Here is a 19,300-nt window from a genome sequence, read left to right as displayed (position 1 = left end):
CCTTGTCTGCTTCTTGGGTAAAATTCATGATCTTTAATAATGCCTCCAGTTGGTTTTCCATTTTGGAGAGTATTGCCTGTTGGCCTTTTAATGTAGTTTGCATCGCAAGTTCGTTCAAGTCCACTAAGTTGGTCTTCCAACTTTTCACGCATGTCCTTTAGTTGCTCTCCCATTTTGATCTCCAATCGGTCAAGCTTTGCTTGATTTTTATACCCTTGCAGGGTATTATAATTTCAGTCAGAAGTTTGCAACGCAGTAAAGGAGACGTTTCCGACCCTATAAAGTATATATATTCTTGATCAGCATCAACAGCCGAGTCGATCTAGCCATGTCCGTCTGTCCGTCTGTCCGTCTGTCCGTCTGTCCGTCTGTCTGTCTGTCCGTCTGTCCGTCTGTCTGTCTGTCTGTTTCTACGCAAACTAGTCCCTCAGTTTTAAAGCTATCTGAATGAAACTTTGTATATAGTCTTCTATATACTCTCACTGCTATATATGTCGGAACGGGCCGGATCGGACGACTATATCATATAGCTGCCATACAAATGTTTGATAAATTTTTGGAAAAAAAATTATAACATGGAGGTTTTTCAACAGTTTTGCATCAATTTTGGAATATGGCCATTTTATAATTTTGATAAAAATTTTATGAAAATCGAACGACTATATCTTACAGCTGCCATAGGAACGATCAGGAAATTAATAGAAAAAAATTATAACTTCGTTGTTTTTCAATGTATTTTCATCTACTCTGAGATATAAGCTTATTTTATTTCTGAATTTTGGTATAAATTTTATGAAAATCGGACAACTATATCATATAGCTGCCATACAAGCGATTGATAAATGTATGGAAAATGTAAAGCTGGGAATGTAAAACTGTAACTGTCAAACTGCAAACAAAATAAGTACATTTTAATTAATAATATTAATATCAAAACCAATCTGCAAGGGTATACAAACTTCGGTGTGCCGAGGTTAGCTTCCTTTCTTTTTACCATTACCATTATGATTCTGCCTCTGGGAGATTTTATTGGGCAGCGGTTTCAGTCTGTTGAGGCAGAGATTCTCACATTGTTGGACCTCATTGGGTTCATCAATCAGGCAAACATAGCCCGATTGTAGGTCCTCTGCTGAAGATGCAGCCACCGCCAAAAGGAGATAAGTAATGAGTCTAAGCATTCTGGAACTCGGAGACAGTTTGCGACCAGTGAAGGTGAAAGTATTTGATGAACTGATTCCAGGAATCATTGGATGAAATTCTAAGAGGCAGCCGGCTTCCATTGCGACTGATAAGAAGGCTGACTTTGTATGCTGATTCGATTTATATGTGTATATTTCCCCCAAGGTTATTATGTTTGCAAAACTCACATACACTTAAAGAAAAACATTGCTATCGATGGGAAAGTGACAAGTAAATTAAAGTTAAAATGAATGACTTTGTTGCATAGAAGCGAAAACAAAGCGATAACGAGATTACCTGAAAAACAGTGCTAAAACTTTCTGAAATAAAAATAAATGCTGAAAAGCCATAAGAGCCCCCCTCTCTTTTTTAGTAAACTTTTTGGAAATTATTACTATCTAAAATGTAAGTTTATTTAAAAATGTTTAAGCTTATTTCATCAAGTCTCATTGTCTGCCTGACAAATAAAATAAAAGGTAGAATAACAATCGTCCTCCCACATTTTGCCATTTTGGATCGAACCACATCTACTACTTAATGCAGGCCCATCTCCCCAATCTACAAATGGCGGTGGTTGACCGGAGGCCATGGATACATAGTGGCCCTCATTTTCCAGGGCATTTATGCCCAGCCAGTAGTTCTCATTTTCTTTAAGTTTTTCTCCGATGGCCTTGAATTCCATTTTGCTTTGAAAGGCGGCTAAATAGCCTCCCAACTGAAAACACTTCTTCTTAGCAGTAAACCAATTCACTTTTTCTTCTACAATACGGAAATACCTCGAACCAATCCGCTTAAAGTCATTCATCTTGTTTATTATTTCCTGCAGTTGGGCTTTCATTGTAATCAGATCCATCTGCAGTTGGCCTACTAGTCCAGTCTGCGCCGTAAGCAGATTTCGTTCAATTCCTCCAAGTTGGCCTTCCAACTTTTCACGCACTTGCTTCAGTTGCTCTTCCATTTTGACTTCCAATCGGTCCAGCTTCGTTTTGGTTTCTTCGTCAGCATTACAAGTGATCCCTTCATCTCGCCGCTGGGAGATTTTATTGAGCAGCGGTTCCAGTGTGTTGAGACAGAAATTGTCACATTGTTGGGGATTGGGTTTGTCTATCAGGCAAACATAACCTGATTGTAGGTCCTCCGCTGAAGATGCAGCCACCGCCAAAAGGAGATAAGTAAGGAATTTGAGCATTCTGGAACTCGGAGACAGTTTGCGACTAGTGAAGGTAAAAGTATTTGATGAACTGATTCCCAGAATCATGGGATGAAATTCTAAGAGGCAGTCGGCTTCAGTTGCTACTGATAAGAAGCTTATAAAGATGTGTGTACCAGTGTATATTTTCCCAAAATTATATTTTCAAAATTGCCAAGAAAGTAACTTAACCCTCTAGAACCCAAAAGTGTCTTGAAGCACTTATTACATTATTCACAATTCCAAAAAAATAGAAGCCTTTTTACGTTTAAATATTTTTTAGCAGTAAAGTTAAAGTTTGCCTGGCAAAATATCCTGAAGATCTGCAGATACTCTTACTTAACACTCTGCTTGTAAAGATAGGAGTATAATCCTAGATAATGTATCCAAAAGATCTTATATAACCTTAATAAATTTCTATATACTTTTTATACCGAGAATATTAAATCATTGGGGAATAGTTAAGAGATGGAAAATAAAGAAACCTCAAACTTACCCCGGTATAAATTTTGAAAATATCATTGATGAAATAAATATGTTCTTGATTCAGTCTTGAAATGATTCTTGAATTCTTTCAGAGATTTTCCTCTGCGACGAGTTCTTGATTAAGTCCCGTATTTGTTGCTTTAATTTTTTTTTCAGCTATATTTAGATTTTTTTTCTCTTAAAAGTAGAAAATAAAGTAAAAAAGAAATAAAAAATCAAAATAAGAATTTAGAAAATAAATTGAAATGAAAATTAAAAATAATAAAGTAAAAAATCAAAATCAAAATTTGTAAAATAGAATAAATTAAAAATTAAAAATCTTACTTGCACTTAATTTTAATTTGAATTAAACACCCAACAGCGCGGTAAATTCACAAACGGTTTTGGGCTTGGCCTGCGGCGAGCATGCCTGCCTCACCGCCATCTCCCAGGTGTCCAGCAGATGGGATAGCGAGTAGTTCTTGGGCAACTTGGATATGCGTGCGATCAAAGCCTGCTGCACCGTTTGCAGGAAGGGCGAGGCAGAGTACTCCTGTTCCGTTAGGGAGCAGTCCGGTGCCTGCCATGGATACTCCTCGGGCACACTGACACTCACCGGCGGAACGCTGGGCAACCGCTTGTCGTCCAGGCAGCAAATCAGGCGTATGGCCTTGTTATTTATCTGCGTTGTGGTGTCCAGTTTGACCTTAAACTTGCTATCCAAGCGGGCAATCTCGCCCTGGAGGACATGCGGCACATCCTGCTCGAAGGCTGAGCTCTTCTTTTCCTCCACACGGGGTCGCTTGGCGGGCACAGGAGCCGCTATATCGGTGCCAAAGAGCAGTTCCAAGGTGGGACGAAAGGTGCGATGCAGCGTGTGATTGGCCACGGGACTTTGGAGGGTGGTATTGATCACTTCCAGGAGGGGATTCGAGGATTTCTGAGGAGAAGAATTAAAAGGATTTACCCAAAATTCCCTTAAATAAATAATTTAATACTTACGCCAAACTGCTGGCCGGAATAGGAGATGAGATCCATCTTCTCCAGAGCCTTTTCGCACTTGAGAAGGGTCTCCAGGGGCACACGCTGTGTGGGATTGCACAGGATCTCCAGCAGCTTGCTCATCTTGGTCATTTTCTCCACATCTTTGGGGAAGATTTCAATGTAACCTAATTCTTTTATTTATATTTCAGGTAATACTCACTGGTCCCATCGTTGCTGATCTTGGCCAGCATCCTTTTCAGCGGCTCTATGTACTTGGTCAGCTGCTTGTACTTCTCCCTGTACAGGGCCTCCTCCTGGGGATTGAAGGGACTGTTGCCGGTCACCTGTCCCGGTGTATTGATCGAGGCACTCGGCGACTGCTGACGCAGGTTGTTGCGCTGCTGGGGATTCTGCATTTGCATCATCTGTGGACTGGACTGGGGCACCAGTGCCGGGCTGGGTATCATATTGGGCGTGGGCATCTGCTGGGGGGTGGGTGGCTGTTGCTGCGTTGGCTGCTGCTGCTGCTGTTGTTGTTGCTGCTGCTGTTGCTGCATCTGCTGGAGCTGTGCCTGCTGCTGCTGCTGTTGCAACTGCTGGGCATCCGCTGGCGAAGGACTGGAGCGCATAAAGGGCTGTCCCGGCTGCTGCTGTCCCACCCGATTTCCGGGAAACATTTGACCTCCCGCCTGGCCCATGGCCATATTGGGTTTCTGTTGGAGATTCGGCGGCATATTCACTCCCATTCCCATGCCTACTTGCTGCTGCTGCTGCTGCTGCACGGCATTGGGTGGCAGGCCGGCGCCTCCACCGACCACCTGCTGCTGTCCTGCGGGGCCCTGCTGCATGTTTGGGGGCATGCCCTGCATCCCCTGGCCGGGCATTACTTGGGGTCCGCCCATACCATTGCCCTGGCCCATGCGCATCATGGGATTCATGCCCATCTGTGGGTTAAGAGGGGAAATTATTGGAATTCAATGTTTTAGAGACTGAGATACTCACCACAATCTGGTTCTGTTGGATCTGCTGCATGGGCGGCATCTGTTGCATGGCATTCACGTTCATTGGTCCACCGCCTTGCATTTGATTGGGCACGCCAGGTCCACCGCCACCCGCTGCTCCTGGCCCTGCTGGTCCAACGCCTCCTCCGCCAGCCGGGCCACTGTTTGGACCCGGTCCCACCATCTGATTGGGCATAACACCGCCGCCGCCGCCACCACCCACCATTTGCTGATTGGGATTGCCCACCATTTGTCCTTGATTTTGGGCGCCCACAACAGCTCCTCCACCGCCCATCATCACGCCGCCACCGCCGCCGCCCTGCATTTGCATCTGCTGGCCGCCGGGCATTTGTCCGCGGATATTGGGCATGGGTTGCATTTGCTGCTGAACACCCGGACGCTGTTGGTTCAGCGATTGCAGTAGATTGGAGGCAGTGCCGGGGCCACCGGGCACGGGAGCACCCACACCGCCAGCGCCCATGGGCATCATTTGGGGATTTCGATTGCCCTGGCTGGCCAGGTTTTGCAGGGCATTCAATGGATCCTGCATCATGTTGGGGCCGCCGCCCATCTCGGGATTCGGGGGCGGGCCACCGCCGCCGCCCTGCTGTTGCTGTTGTTGTTGCTGTTGCTGCTGCTGTTGGGACTTGCGGGACATGTCCTTGTAGTGCATGAAGAGCTTGGCCACCAGGCCGAGGTACTCGTCCTTGGTGCGCGACTTGCGGAAAATGTGATTTTCCATAACGCCGGCATTTTTCGTCTGATCCTGTGAATTCGGCGGCAACAAGTCGTGGCTGTGCAAAAGTGGCCAGAACTTGAGTCCCACCGCGGGTTTTCGGTTTTGGAGAGTACTTACATCTTGGAGATGACATTCTGGCGGAACTTCTGGCTCTGCCAATCGTCGGTCATGGTATCACGGTTCTTAAAATAAACTTCAAAACGCACAATTAAAGTTCAACTTTACTTTCTTGCGAAAATTTTCTTCTTTTCTTAGCAGTGTGGCCAGACTTAAGGGACTTGTGTCTACCCCTAAAAAATCCCAAAAAGTTGAGATTTCCTCCTAAAAAAGCCACTCTTGATTCGAACCACATCTGATATTTGAACCTCATCTAATATTCGAACCACGTCTCCGTTGATGTCTATCGATTACCGATAATTCAAATTGACCAGTGCTGGGCAACAGACGGGGAGCGCGTAATTTGAAAACTCTAAGCTCGGAAATTAAAAACTAACCAAATAAATATTTTGAATAAAATAAGGGTCTTTTAACACAATACGTGAATAAATAAATATAAAATATATATATATATGAAGAAATCAATAAATAAATATATAATACAACAATAAATAATATTAAATAAACAAATTTAAAAATAATAATCACAAATTAAACAAATATATATATTATATATATAAATATATAAAAAAAGTAGAAAATCTGAATATGTTAAAAGTTAAATTACTAATTCCATATAGTTTTAAATTTAATATTTTATATAATCTTTTAAAAATTGATTTAAGTTCCTTTAATAAAAAACAACAACCAAAAGTAAGAATATATATACTTATTTATAATTATAATATATATTATAAATTACCATACCTACTAAAAAAGGGATTTAAAAAAATATTTAAGAGTTGGTTGGTCAGTTTTATTTTGTTTCTGCAAGATTTTTTAGATATAATGAATATAAAAAATATATAAAATATTTTCAATAACAAAAAAACGCAATAAAATTTAATTATTTCAATCAAAATAATTTAAAGAACATATAAAAAAACCCAACAAACCAAAATCATAAAAAGTAATTAATTAATAAGACATCAAACCTAATTTAGGATCTCCTAAACCGAGCAATTAAGCAGTTCAAAAGATTAACTGGTCATCAAACAGTTTGACATAAATCAGGCATCTGGTCAGAGCTGACCTTTACTTTTACCTTTACCTAAACCTTAACTACAACAAAAAAAGTAACAAAAAAAGGAAGAGGAGAGGAGTGCGGAGAGGAGACCTACAGGCAAGCGGAACGAATGCTGTGATCAAATGCCGCAGCTTGGCCAATGATGATGAAGCCATCAACGGCTACACCTCGAAACACCCCTCCAGCGGCCGGCGGTGGTCTTTATTGATTTTGATGGCTGCGGCATCACTGCAAGGTGATTTATCGCAGATCCTGCGGCAAAACCAGCAGAGAAGGAGGAGTAGGAGCAGTCCAGGGAACACACAAGCACATACATCCACAAAGGGAGATCCATGATTCGAGTCCGTCGATAAGTTGTTGGCGGCCTTTAGGCATCGTTACCGCCTACAAGACGTCAACACTTGGACGAGGTCTGGTCCAAGGAATATGGCCAAAAGGGAGAAGAGAGAGAACCACTGAGGAAAAAAACTATAGGACTCTAAGGTAAAGAAAATAAAGTATTTCCCTCTCAAAAATATATATAAAAAAGAAATTATGTACATAATCCCATTTTTAGTATATATCCTAACATTTTTCTCACTTTTTTATTATAACTATTTTTAGAAATCTTTTATATACACTTTTCCCCCTGTGTATTTTGGAAAAGGATGGTCCTGCACTGCACCAATGATATACTTATCTACATCTCGGGACTGGGTAATGTGTTGGCTGTTGTCTTGGGCCTTCTGTGTTTTGTCATTGGCCAAGATGTGTGCGGTGCGCAGTGGCATTCCCTGATCAGAAATCAGAGATCACAGATATGGCCTAAATGCGCCTGTGTGGGCCATTTCTAAAGATTAAGACCCAAAAACAAGTAGCTTACACGGCAAGAAAACAAATAAACATTAAGAGCTAATAGACAGATAGAATTTCAGCAAAAATAAACAAAGATTGTTAAGAGATATTGGAGTTAGAGTTGGTTAAAAAGGGGTTTATGGAGGGAATATTTCTAATAATAAAAACAAATAATAATTCTCAGGAATAGTAAAGTCCTAAAGACTTCTTATATATTATTATTATGATATTTATTTATTTATAATTATAAGACACCATCTTTTCCTAACTTTTTCACGAAACACCTAAGATTTACCTTCTTTTTTCCCCCATTCCTCCCTTTTACCCAGCCTGATAAGCACGCCGCTTGTTTATAAAATATTATTAATTATTTAATCAAAAGGTTTGGCACAAGTTTAGGATTACAAAAAAGAAAAGAAGAGACGTGAATCCACACCCGCTACCGTGTTGCCGCGTGGAAAAGTATCGGATTTCCTCCGGAGTAAATGCAATTAATTTGCTGCCTGCACAATGCACAAAGGCCATCAGGGATATATGTTATATGGTATATGGGGTCAGGGATAGGATAGGGATCCCTCTATACCTAATTTGGTGCCGCCATGGGACATGTGTGTGCTTTGTGTGCCCCTAATCCTTTCACTAGTTTTGTTTTCTGTGTTCTGTGTGTGTGTTTTTGGCACTTTTTCGGCACCTTTTGGTAAACGTGAGATGGCTTGAAACGAAGCTGGGACTCGGCCCGATCGGCTCGCCTTGATTAGAGCTCAATTTACACTTTTGGGGGCAAAAGGTGTAATCGAAGAAATCGAACCAAGGACTCTATTATTCGGAGCACAAAGGATGCGCATAGCGTATGGCACATATGGTTGCAGCAGCAGCATCCTCCTAATCCTGAAAGGTGCCTGAGGAGGCGGAGTGCCAAAGGGTTTGCAGATGACGAAATGGAGAACCTGGGGAGTAGCCTAAAGATAAAGGAGTGCAAACTCCGAATCATTTCTCAGGGGTTTTCTTATTGAATTAACTAAAGAATAGAGGTTTGTGAAAATTCTGTTATTCTTAAGGAGTTTTCACACATGCTAAGGATAGTGGAAAATAGCTGGAAAAATAAAGGTAATTTATCAGGAATTTAAACTAAGTTGAGATAATTTTTATAAATTTTTTTATATATATTTATATATATTTATAAGTATTATTATATTAAATTATAACCAAAAAAATATTATTAATTTAAAAACAAATTTTTTTAAGCTACAAAAAGTCTTGTCAAATATAAAATTATAATTTTTCAGCTAAAAAAAAAATATTAAGTTCATTATATAAATTATGTGGCTCATAAACATATTTTAAATTCATTAAAATATATTTTTCAAACTAAAAAAAAAAAATATTTACTATATTTTCTAGATTCCCCAAAATATTCCTTTAAAAACCATCAACATTTTCATAATTTCAATATTAAAATCCCATAAAAAACATTCCCTTTTTAGACTTATTTCCCAACCACTTTAACCTTAAAATATCTACAAATTCCCTTACCCAAAATGTCTTAATCCATCTAGCCAATTTGTCGGCTATAATAAAGATTAGCCAATATAGAAAAACCACTCCGCTCTGAGCCCTCAAAAAAGTTTCCACTGGCTAAACCATTCAAACTTCTTCTCCAAGTTTTCAGTTCCAAAATGGATGCCGTCTTTGATATTTTTCCCCTTAATCGCCCGGCTAAGTCGACGATTAATTTTACTGCTTATTTTGTTTTCACCAATTCGTAATAAAAAATGCCATAAGCGCTCTGGCTTTGCGGCAAAAATAAAATTGAAAATTTATTGTCTTTATTGGGGATTTGTCTGAGTCTGAGCCTGAGTGTGTGTGCTTGAGGGCCTCTGTCTCAGAGACAACCTTTAGCTTCTGCAAAAAAAATAATACAAATAAAAAAAAGCTTCGCGGTGAAGATGCGAATTTTGCCGCTTCTCTGATGTCTTGCCGTCGACGTTTTCTCCGCTTTTTTTCTCTTCCCATTTGACGTTGATAATTTAGCAAAAGGGAAATGAAAAAAATTCAATATTTTGACAGCATTGTGTGTTGAGTTATAGAACTGAATTAATTTGCCAATGTCAAGAGATGCGGGTAGAATAGAATTTATTTTAGGGGGAGAAGTAGTTTTGGTTTGAGAAGATAAATAAAGAAAAAGTAAATAAATGGGATTTATAATAAGAAATTAGAAAATTTAAGTGCAAAAAGTTTAACAATAAATTTGAATTTAATGTTTAAAAACTTTATAAATATTACATAAAAAACCTTCAGGATTCTTTTATCCTGGCTGTCTAACAACCGATAATCTATTTTATTAATTTAAAATAATTTAAAAAAATATCCCTGAAACCAGGACAACAGCCTGCCAATTTCCCTCACATATCCTGCTTGCTGTGATTTGAATTTGGTTCGTTGCACAAATTATTTCACAAGCCAAAGCCCAGGCACCTGATACACCAGGATACACAGGCCCATCCTGGCCTGGGGCCACCCCTTCCGAGCCGCCCTGCCAGGACAATGAATGCGAACTGGGACAGGTGTTGTGTTGTGTGCCCGCTGCAGCAGGTTCGTCCTCCGTCCTTCTGCCTCGCTGGTGACGCTCGATTACACACACATTCACACGCACAATTGGGCACTTAACAATTTTCATGAAAACTTTACTCAAATTACATAGCCTTCCACACCCGCACACACATGGGGAAAGCCCCCCTTGAAAAGCCTGTTCGGTTCCCGAGCAATTTTCCATTTAATTTCAGGTTGAAAAACCATGAATTATACAGGACACCCACTGGGGGGGAGGGAAGCTCTTCTTTAACGCGTGACACTCATCAGCATTTGAGGGAAACGAAGGTGGGGGGTGGTAATGAAGGCTATAATTAAGGACTATCAATATGCCTGACCGGAACTCTCTCGATTTGTTTGCCACAAAAGTTGGCTTTGAATGTCACATGTTTGTACACACAAAAAATGTCGATTCCCAATTTCCGTTTGCTTCTCTCCCCGGAAAAGCCCATCATTTAAAGCCATGAAATGATTTTATTTTCCCCAGTTGGTAGCAATGTCTGTAATTATCATAAATATTTGCCAATAAAATGACAAAGTTTTGCAAAAGGCGGCAGGGAAAATATTATTGGAAACCCAAGCAGCTGAAGATGACTTGAAAAAAGGTTAATTTAATAATTTATTAACAGGTAGGAATTTTTGTGAGTTTAGGTTTAAGGGAAGAGGACTTTGAAATGGATTTTACAGAGATTACTTTAGTGGGAAATTTTAAGGAAAATGTTATGTATTTTTTTATACCCTTGCAGGGTATTATAATTTTAGTCAAACGTATGTTACATAGTGAAGGAGTCATTTCCGACCCTATAAATTATATATCTTCTTGATCAGCACAGAAAGCGGATTCGATCTAGCCATGTTTAGAAGTAAAACATTTTTTCTAATTTTTTTTTTGTATTTTTGAGGTCTTAAAATGGTTCAATTTTCACAGAAAAAATGAGCACAAATTTTAAAATCTTAAAATGTGAAATTTAGTAAGCAGATTTGCTTATCTGGAAAAAACTAGCACAAAAAAACTTTCCGAATTGAATTTGATGCTTTTTTGGCTTAGATATGATTTTTTTATTAACAAAAAAATATATAAAAATATTCATTTAAATACAATGAATATTTAAGATCTTCTTGAGGGGTTTTATGATATTATTAAGTGAAGGAGTCGTTTCCGACCCTATAAATCATATATATTCTTGATCAGCACAAAAAGCCAAGTCGATCTACCTATGTTTAGCAAAAAAAAATGTTTGTTAATTTATTTTTTTATTTTTTGGGGTCTTAAAATGGTTCAATGGTCAAATAAAAATTGGCAAAAATTTTGATTTCTTAAAATGTGAAATTTAGTATGCAGTTTCGTTACCCTAGAAAAAACTAGCACAGAAAAGCTTTCCGAATTGAATTTGATGCTTTTTTGGCTTAGATGTGATATTTTTTATCAACAAAACTTACTATTTTAAATATATAAAAATATTCATTTAAAGACAGTGAATATTTTAGATCTGCTTGAGGGGTTTTATAATATTATTCAGTGAAGGAGTCATTTCCGACCCTATAAATCATATATATTCTTGATCAGCACAAAAAGCCGAGTCGATCTAGCCATATTAGGCAAAAAAAAATTTTTTAAATTTATTTTTTGATTTTTTGGGGTCTGAAAATGGTTCAATGGTCAAATAAAAAGTGGCAAAAATTTTGATTTCTTAAAATGTGAAATTTAGTATGCAGTTTTGTTAACCTAGAAAAAACTAGCACAGAAAAGCTTTCCGAATTGAATTTGATTCTTTTTTGGCTTAGATATGATATTTTTTATCAACAAAACTTACTATTTTAAATATATAAAAATATTCATTTAAAGACAGTGAATATTTTAGATCTTCTTGAGGGGTTTTATAATATTATTAAGTGAAGGAGTCGTTTCCGACCCTATAAATCATATATATTCTTGATCAGCACATAAAGCCGAGTCGATCTAGCCATGTTAGGCAAAAAAAATTTTTTAAATATATTTTTTGATATTTTGAGGTCTGAAAATGGTTCAATGGTCAAATAAAAATTGGCAAAAATTTTGATTTCTTAAAATGTGAAATTTAGTATGCATTTTTTTTTAACCTTGAAAAAACTAGCGCAGAAATGCTTTCCAAATTGAATTTGATGCTTTTTTGGCTTAGTTATGATCAATTTTAGATTAGATGACTGATCCTATAGCTAACTGCAAGGGTATATAAATTTCGGCTACCCGAAGCTAGTATATGTATATTTTTTATTAACATTTTTTGAGGAAAACTATATCTTAAATCCCTCCACTTTTTATTACAAAAATTCTTTCAATTTCCGCTTAAATACTTTTAAATTTGTTCACAGTACTTCCCTAGCTTTTCAATTCCATTTTTATTCTATAAACTCCAGCTGATATCTCTTCATATTTTACGATCTCTTGCCACTTATGAAATCTATGTCAGCGAATGTCCCATCAGCGATCAACACATCACAGATCACGGGAACCAATCCAAAAAAAACCCGTCCAGACTTATCTGAACAAAAATTAGTTGACCATAAATAGAGAGGCCTCTCAGCAGTCTATAACTTGGACAGGACTTCTTTCGGCTTGCAGACAAATTCAACTGCATAATTGAACTGTAAATGGTACAAAAATATTTATTGTCTTATCACATCGTATAACTCGCAGTGTCACAACCCGACCGAGAGCCACAAATAACCATTAGGTTGGGGCCCCATCCACATGCTGTGCTGGAGAAGATCGTGGAATCTACCGCTAGGAGAGAGCATTGGGATCCGAGGAGGATCGAGAACTGGGAACTGGGAACAGAGGAGACTGCTAGCCAAGGCTTTTTGCAATTTCGGTTTTTGCAATTTGTGCATAAAAATAATATTCATCGTTATCGTTATTAAGTTATGTTGCCTTGTGCTAATGCCCAGCAGAGGAGTGTAGTTTAGACACTGAGAAATATTGGGGGTGAGAAACAATAAATGTAAAAAAAATTTTAATAAGATTTCTTAGAAGTTCTGTGAAATTAACGTTCAATAAAATGCAAATATATATCAATATATAATTTAAAAAAAATGTCCCATGTCTCAAGCGTAATTAGAATTATCTAAAGCCTAAATTTATTAATTTAAACTAAATTAAATATTATTTTAATAAAATAAACTATTTTCAATGCCCTACTAACTCTACTTTTATTTGCAGTGCCTTCAACTCAGACGGGTTCCTGATGCCAGAGCGCTCCTTGGCCTTCGCAGCTCCCTGCTCCCCACAAGCCCCCGCCCGGCAGTTGCCAACAGTTGGCCAACTAAATGCGCTAATCCGCGTGTTGTCAACTTCATTAGCCGATAAACACGCCGACACATTAAATTGGCGGCAGTGAAGGCGGAGGAAGGGAGCCCGGGCTCCCACAGCCGGGGATTATATGGAGGGGAATCTGTGGCTGTGGAAATCGGAATCTGGTAGAGGAGAACCCGGCGAGTTGCTGCGGCTTCCATTTGAAGTTGCCAACGAAAAATTGCTGCCACTTGAATTTTTAATGCCCATAAAGTATGCGGAGGATGCAGTTCCAGTTCTCCAGCTGGAGAATCAGGAGAACTCCCGAAGAAAGTTCACATAAAATACGCCATGGCTTAGCTTTTGTCTGGGCTCCCTTTTCATTTTTTTTTGCTGCTCTTGCTCCTCCTTCTGATATTCCAGGTTTCTGGTCCGTCGTCAGGTGTGTAATTCGATATCTTTTGCTCTTTAATCCCCGGCCATTCGTTTGTGCGCGCGATTTATGTACTACATTTGTACCCTTGAAGGGGGGACGGGGATCCCCACCATCCGGTGAGGAGGCTCCGGCGGACAGCCTCAGGATGCGCCACTAAACAATAATTATATGACAACAATAAGGGCAGGCTGAGTCCTTAATTTACTCCCTCGCTTAAAACAAAAGGTTCGACGGGGAAGAATCACTCCTCTGCCTTCCTGGTTCTCCGAAGAACCGGAGGAGATTAGGGGGCAATTACTGCTTCACACGACCAGCTCTGAAGCCAAAGATTTGTGTTTTGACAAAAGCGAATGGCGGACGACGACCACAACTCGGAAATTGGTCGTCGACGGGCAGGCCTAAGCGCCGGTATAGAATGTCTCTACTGGGAATTGGATTTTGGGATTTGTTTTGGAAAAGTTTTGGGGAGAACACAACCACGTGGCCAAGAACGGGTTCTGGGGAGCTTATAAATAAAGTGTTGAAAAGATGAAAACCATTAAAAGAAATATACATTCTTAATTAATAATAATAAAAGTTAAATAATTAAACTTGACGTGCCTTTTGGCCAAGTCGAGACCTAGTACTTGGGAATTACAAGGTGCACTCTTGGCAGAAGCCAACAGAATCGCAACTTGGGAATTATAAGTCATATAATAATTATGAGAATTATGACTTAAGAATTATAACTTAACTACTGTTTACTAATTATCAGAAGGCTCTTTATTTGTTTTCTATTTATGATAAATTGAAATATTTTATAATTTTTTTTTAATATATAGATAATATAAGTAATTCCCTAAATTTACCTATTACCCATAATTCCCATAAACTTCCAATAGACCAAACGAAACACATTACTTGAAAATTACAAACTGTATTACCAAAAATTCCATTAAAGATCACTCCGTTTGGAGAAGGCTCCCCCCCCTCATTAAAAGAGCGTTACGCTGGCCCATTATACGGACGGTCGGTACCCCCCACTTGGGAAACACGCGCTAACCCAACTCCCTCTCCATGGGATCCCTCTTTTCTTCTCTGCTCCGCCGGGGAACCATAACAAAGCTCAGTGGACGCAGCGTTCAATGCCCAATTGAAGACATAATTACTACTTAAAGGCGGCATTAACGCTATCACTTACACATGTCACATGCTCGTCGGGCGCATTACGGAAGACAATAAAATTACAAAAAAAAAAAAAGCCAAGACGGGGTGGGGTTATGGACCCACTGTGCCACATCATCTTCGGACCCAAAAAATAACAGCCTCATCATGATCTTGACTGGGCACAAAAAGCGCAGTCGTCGTCGTCGTCGTCGTCCAGCTGTGGGTTCGCTCTTTTGTAATGAAATCTCAGCGAGAGATGGAGAGATCTCAGATCTTCGATATTATGGGACCTGGGAGCCGGGGGTCGTCTCATCATCATCATCAACTTAAGGCTTACACGTTAAATAAAATAAAGGAACTATGGTAAAAGGAAAATTAGCAGCCTTGATGAGAATTACAAATTATGTCAACAATTGTGGATTAAATTGGAATTTCTATTTTCTTTATCAAAAATCTTGTACTTGGGAATTATAAGTACTTTCTTCTCTTTTTTCAGTACTAAACTTCAGCAGAATAATCACTTGGGAATCCTAAGGTCATTCATGAATGCTAACTTGGGAATTATAGCAAATAAGATTGGATTTTATAATCTAAACAATCTTAACTTTCCACTAAAAAGCATTGAACTTGGAAATTATAATCATGTGACACTTAAAATTCCTAAAAAATTTCCCAAAAAGGTTTAGTTGAGAATTATAACTTTTTTGATTTACAACACACACACAGCTTTGCAATTTCATCATTAATACCCCGACTTTTCTCCAAGTGCATCGCTTACAACGAAACAGCGCCAAGATGAAGTTCCACAGGCAAAAATAAGAAGAAAATAAAACCTTCTCTCTCTCTCCGAGAGGCAGCGGCATATTGATTAATGGATCAAAGTCTTTTGACACGAGCTATTTTGGTAAGAAATCCTTTGTTGATCTTTACACAACCACAAAAACCCGTACACGTCCATACGTATGACTCTGTGATATTTAAACTTTTTTTCTCCTTTTTTTTCTTCCTCCTCTTGGTTATTCAATAAATTTTCAATTTTGACTGATTGTGAGTGGAATAAGGTCGTTCGTCAGTCGTCAGTCGTCGTCGGCGCGTTATGATGTATGTTTATATGATGGGATACACTGGGGATATTCTATGGGTGTATATGGAGTGGATGGGGAGTGCGGGTGGTGGTTGTAATACAGAGAGTGTGTGTTGGTGAGTGTTATTTTGTGTTATTATTATGATTGTTGTTATTGTATTATTGAATTGTTTGGGCCAAGGCACTTGGGAGCCCCATATAAACCAATGGATACAGTGGGTGTGAGAAGTAATGATTATGGGAATTGAAATTTTTTAAATTAATTATTTTCTTTTAAGAAATAAATTCTAAAAATGTTTGAAAAATAAGGCTTGCTTACATTTATTTTAAGAAAAAATTAAATTATGCCATTTTTTCCTATTTCTCCATATTTCCTACCACATACACAGTAAATTTACTATAATGAATTATTTTTTGTGAAATGTTCATTAATTTAACTTCTAGAGCTCTCATAGGCTTCTTTAAAAATATCTAAAAAAAACCTTGGCTCTTTAGAAACTAACTAAGAATATTGTAAAGTAAATTCCAGCCATAGTTTTCCCCATAAACCCCACTGTGCGCCCCAGTGCATACCATTACCATTACGCGCACTTGTATTTTTTCTCCTCAAAGATCTCTGTGGCTGGCTCCGTTGTATTTGTTTACAAATCGTGATTCGGATTCAAGTAGTAGCGTCAATACGAAAACTGTGTGTATTTCTACCAAAAAGCCCTCAAAACCTCCATTGTGCTCTGTGTTTTTGTATCTGTAAATGTATCTGCATCTGTGTGTGCTTGTATAGATACGTTTTGTATCTGTGATCATCAGCCCTGAAGATGGATTTCTTGGCTTCTTCTCTCTTTCCCTCTTGGGGTCTTTTCTTCTCCACCAACAAACATATTTTTCAGCAGCACAAAGCCAAAGAAGTTGTTTTGTTGTGGCAAGCATTGTTGTTGTGATCAAAGCGGCTTGGCGCGTCTCACATATGAGTTGTTCTTTTTAGTTTTTTACAGGAGTATTGTAAGAAAAAAGAGGGGTATATGTGGGTAATCAGTTGTTTTTTCAATATTAAATTGTAATTACTCAGGGATCAGAGAGAAAGGGGGGTGAAAAGTAAGTCAAAGATAGGGTTTAAAATGAAATTTTGTTTGTTAAATATTATAAATTTAAAATAAATTTAACGCTTGTATGTTCCTTACTCGCTCTCTTTTTCAGGCTTTGCCTGTTATGTACAGCAAAAACAGCTTATACGTTACTTATTTATTTGGTTATCCTTTCCCTTCCACTAATATTATCCAGAAAACACTGACAAATATAACCCACAGCTGCTGACCGTTACGATCTTCACACCTTTCTTCTCCCAGAGGCACGCTTCTGGGTTCTCCAAGGAATTGGATGAGCGAGTGGTCCATCGGTAGCCCAAACAATTGATTACGCCGAATGCGGTTACCAGATGACTCTATTCCCCAGTCCCTATACCTTGTACCCTTAACTATTTTATCCACGAGCCCCCTGCCTGGAGGTGTATCCCCGTCAAAAATTCCCCATGGGTGCCATACAAACAGTCATTGCATTTTCCAGTTTCCAAGGAAAATGAGAACGAGGCCCCTGCTGTCCGATTGATTGATTACAGGATTCGATACTCGGCCTGTCAACACGACTTTTGGTCAAACAAAATACAGGAAAAACAAGGACATGCGTCCAAGACTTGGCCCACAATTGTGCAGACTCCGAAGGATCAGCAGGGGAAAGGAAGGGATCGCAAAAGGAACTGCTGTCAGCTGGATATGTGTCCTGTCTTTGTACAAAATTCTGCTGCTACTGCGGAAGCAACAATGAGACCCCTAAATGGCAACAGAATTTGCCCACACTTTGCACTCAATTTGTGCCTTTAAATGTATCTATGTATCTGTCAACTCTCTCCGGGAATTTGTATCTGCGAGTTTTGTGTGTGTGCGAGATAATCCCGTGAAGAGGCACACATGCAAATTGCAGTTACAGGGTAAGAAAAATATTTAAATATAAAACTTATAATAAAAAGTAAGTGTATTTTGTTGGGGAATATAAAAAACTTTTTAAATAACATATTTTTTTAATTTAATAAATTTAATAAATATAAAAAAAAGAATTATTAATAAATTGTATGTTTAAAATTAGTATTTTATCTTTTAAAAAAATATTTCAATTAAAATATTGAACACTAATAAAAAACATAAATAAAATGTTTTAACTGAATAAATACCTTTAGAATTTTATTCAAACATCTCAAATCTCCTTGAAATTTCTCTCAGTGCCTCTCACAAATACAGTAGGATTAAGACCCAAAACAATTCGTAGGCCAAAAAACCTAAACTGTCAACAAATAAAACACAAATCGGCAATAATAAACAGGGCTATTGTTAAGGCAGAAATAAAGAGGCTTAGTTATAGAGAGATGGGAAGACTGATCATCCTCATCGGACAGGGAAGCCCCCACTCAAAACTCAAAGAGAGAGAAAAAAAATTAATAAAGAAATCCACGAAAAGGTTTTCGCCTGAAGGCAGTCAAATCATATCGCCCGGAATGTGTAGAGCATGGCATAAATGTCACTTCGAATATGAATCTTGCCCACGAGATGAGACGACGCGACGGCGGGCCATGTAGCGTAGCGTGAAGCTAAAATGGTAATGGCTGATGGTAATGGTAATGCCAACAAACGGACTAAAGGGCTCACAGATGCACAGGGAGAAAAATGAGGAGAATCTAACGGATATTTGAAACATTGTAATATATTGATCTTTTTAGAAGAATTTACTACAACCCTTCATTAGTTTCTTTTTCTAAAAGCTTAAACTGGTTGTGAATTCTAGCAAAAATCCAGGTTTTTTGAATGCTTTTTGAAAAAAAAACAATATATAAAATAGGGATGACAACAAAGTATAGATATATCAATGCTGTAATGATATTTTTTGCGAAATCTACTTATAAATAAATAAAATAATAATAATAGCTTAGAAAATACTACCTATTTTTTTCGAGTGCCTAAATCGTTGAGCTTGAGTTGTGAGTTCCATGGCAGCTATGGTACCGAAAACGATACATCATCGAAAGCAACAGGACTCGAGAGTTGGGAAAACGCCAGAGCCCAGAGTGAGAGCCCAGAGTCAGAGCTCGAGTCAGAGTCAGAGTCCGAACCCGTAGCTCGAGCCCAATGCCCACTCTCCAGGCCCTGCTCCTCAAC

At 38.5% G+C, this 19,300-nt stretch overlaps 3 protein-coding genes across 3 annotated transcripts in view; all 3 read right to left on the bottom strand.

The window, feature by feature from the left end:
• The window catches only part of ush (Zinc finger protein ush), an 84,685-nt gene extending 81,660 nt beyond the window's left edge, over positions 1 to 3,025 (bottom strand). Inside the window, exon 1 of the mRNA XM_070288611.1 lies at positions 2,865 to 3,025. The gene's annotated coding sequence lies outside the window, so the exon portion shown is untranslated. The remainder of the gene's footprint in view (positions 1 to 2,864) is intronic.
• Positions 975 to 2,368, bottom strand: lectin-24A. The gene is made up of 2 exons (XM_070283483.1): positions 1,680 to 2,368; positions 975 to 1,179 (listed from the first exon to the last, which is right to left on the bottom strand). The coding sequence occupies exons 1-2, from the start codon at positions 2,366 to 2,368 to the stop codon at positions 975 to 977; spliced, it is 894 nt and encodes a 297-aa protein (XP_070139584.1).
• A 153-nt stretch (positions 3,026 to 3,178) lies between the features above and the next one.
• MED15 (mediator complex subunit 15) overlaps positions 3,179 to 19,300 on the bottom strand; it is a 70,278-nt gene continuing 54,156 nt past the window's right edge. Inside the window, exons 3-7 of the mRNA XM_017166300.3 lie at positions 5,675 to 5,750; positions 4,820 to 5,612; positions 4,038 to 4,761; positions 3,836 to 3,978; positions 3,179 to 3,773 (exon numbers count right to left, since the gene is read on the bottom strand). Of these exons, the coding sequence (XP_017021789.2) occupies positions 3,201 to 3,773; positions 3,836 to 3,978; positions 4,038 to 4,761; positions 4,820 to 5,612; positions 5,675 to 5,750 (2,309 nt within the window). The 3' untranslated portion in view covers positions 3,179 to 3,200. The remainder of the gene's footprint in view (positions 3,774 to 3,835; positions 3,979 to 4,037; positions 4,762 to 4,819; positions 5,613 to 5,674; positions 5,751 to 19,300) is intronic.

The sequence above is a fragment of the Drosophila kikkawai genome, chromosome 2L (assembly GCF_030179895.1).
Source record: "Drosophila kikkawai strain 14028-0561.14 chromosome 2L, DkikHiC1v2, whole genome shotgun sequence".
Classification (NCBI taxonomy): domain Eukaryota; kingdom Metazoa; phylum Arthropoda; class Insecta; order Diptera; family Drosophilidae; genus Drosophila; species Drosophila kikkawai.
Note: the sequence above shows the minus strand (reverse complement) of the source record. Positions and strands in the feature narration are given on the sequence as shown.

Coding starts and splice junctions, on each gene's coding strand:
- lectin-24A (XM_070283483.1), bottom strand. CDS start 2,368: ATGCTCAAATTCCTTACTTATCTCCTTTTGGCGGTGGCTGCATCTTCA. Junction 1,180..1,679: donor TCGATCCAAAATGGCAAAAT/GTGGGAGGACGA, acceptor TCCGAGTTCCAG/AATGCTTAGACTCATTACTT.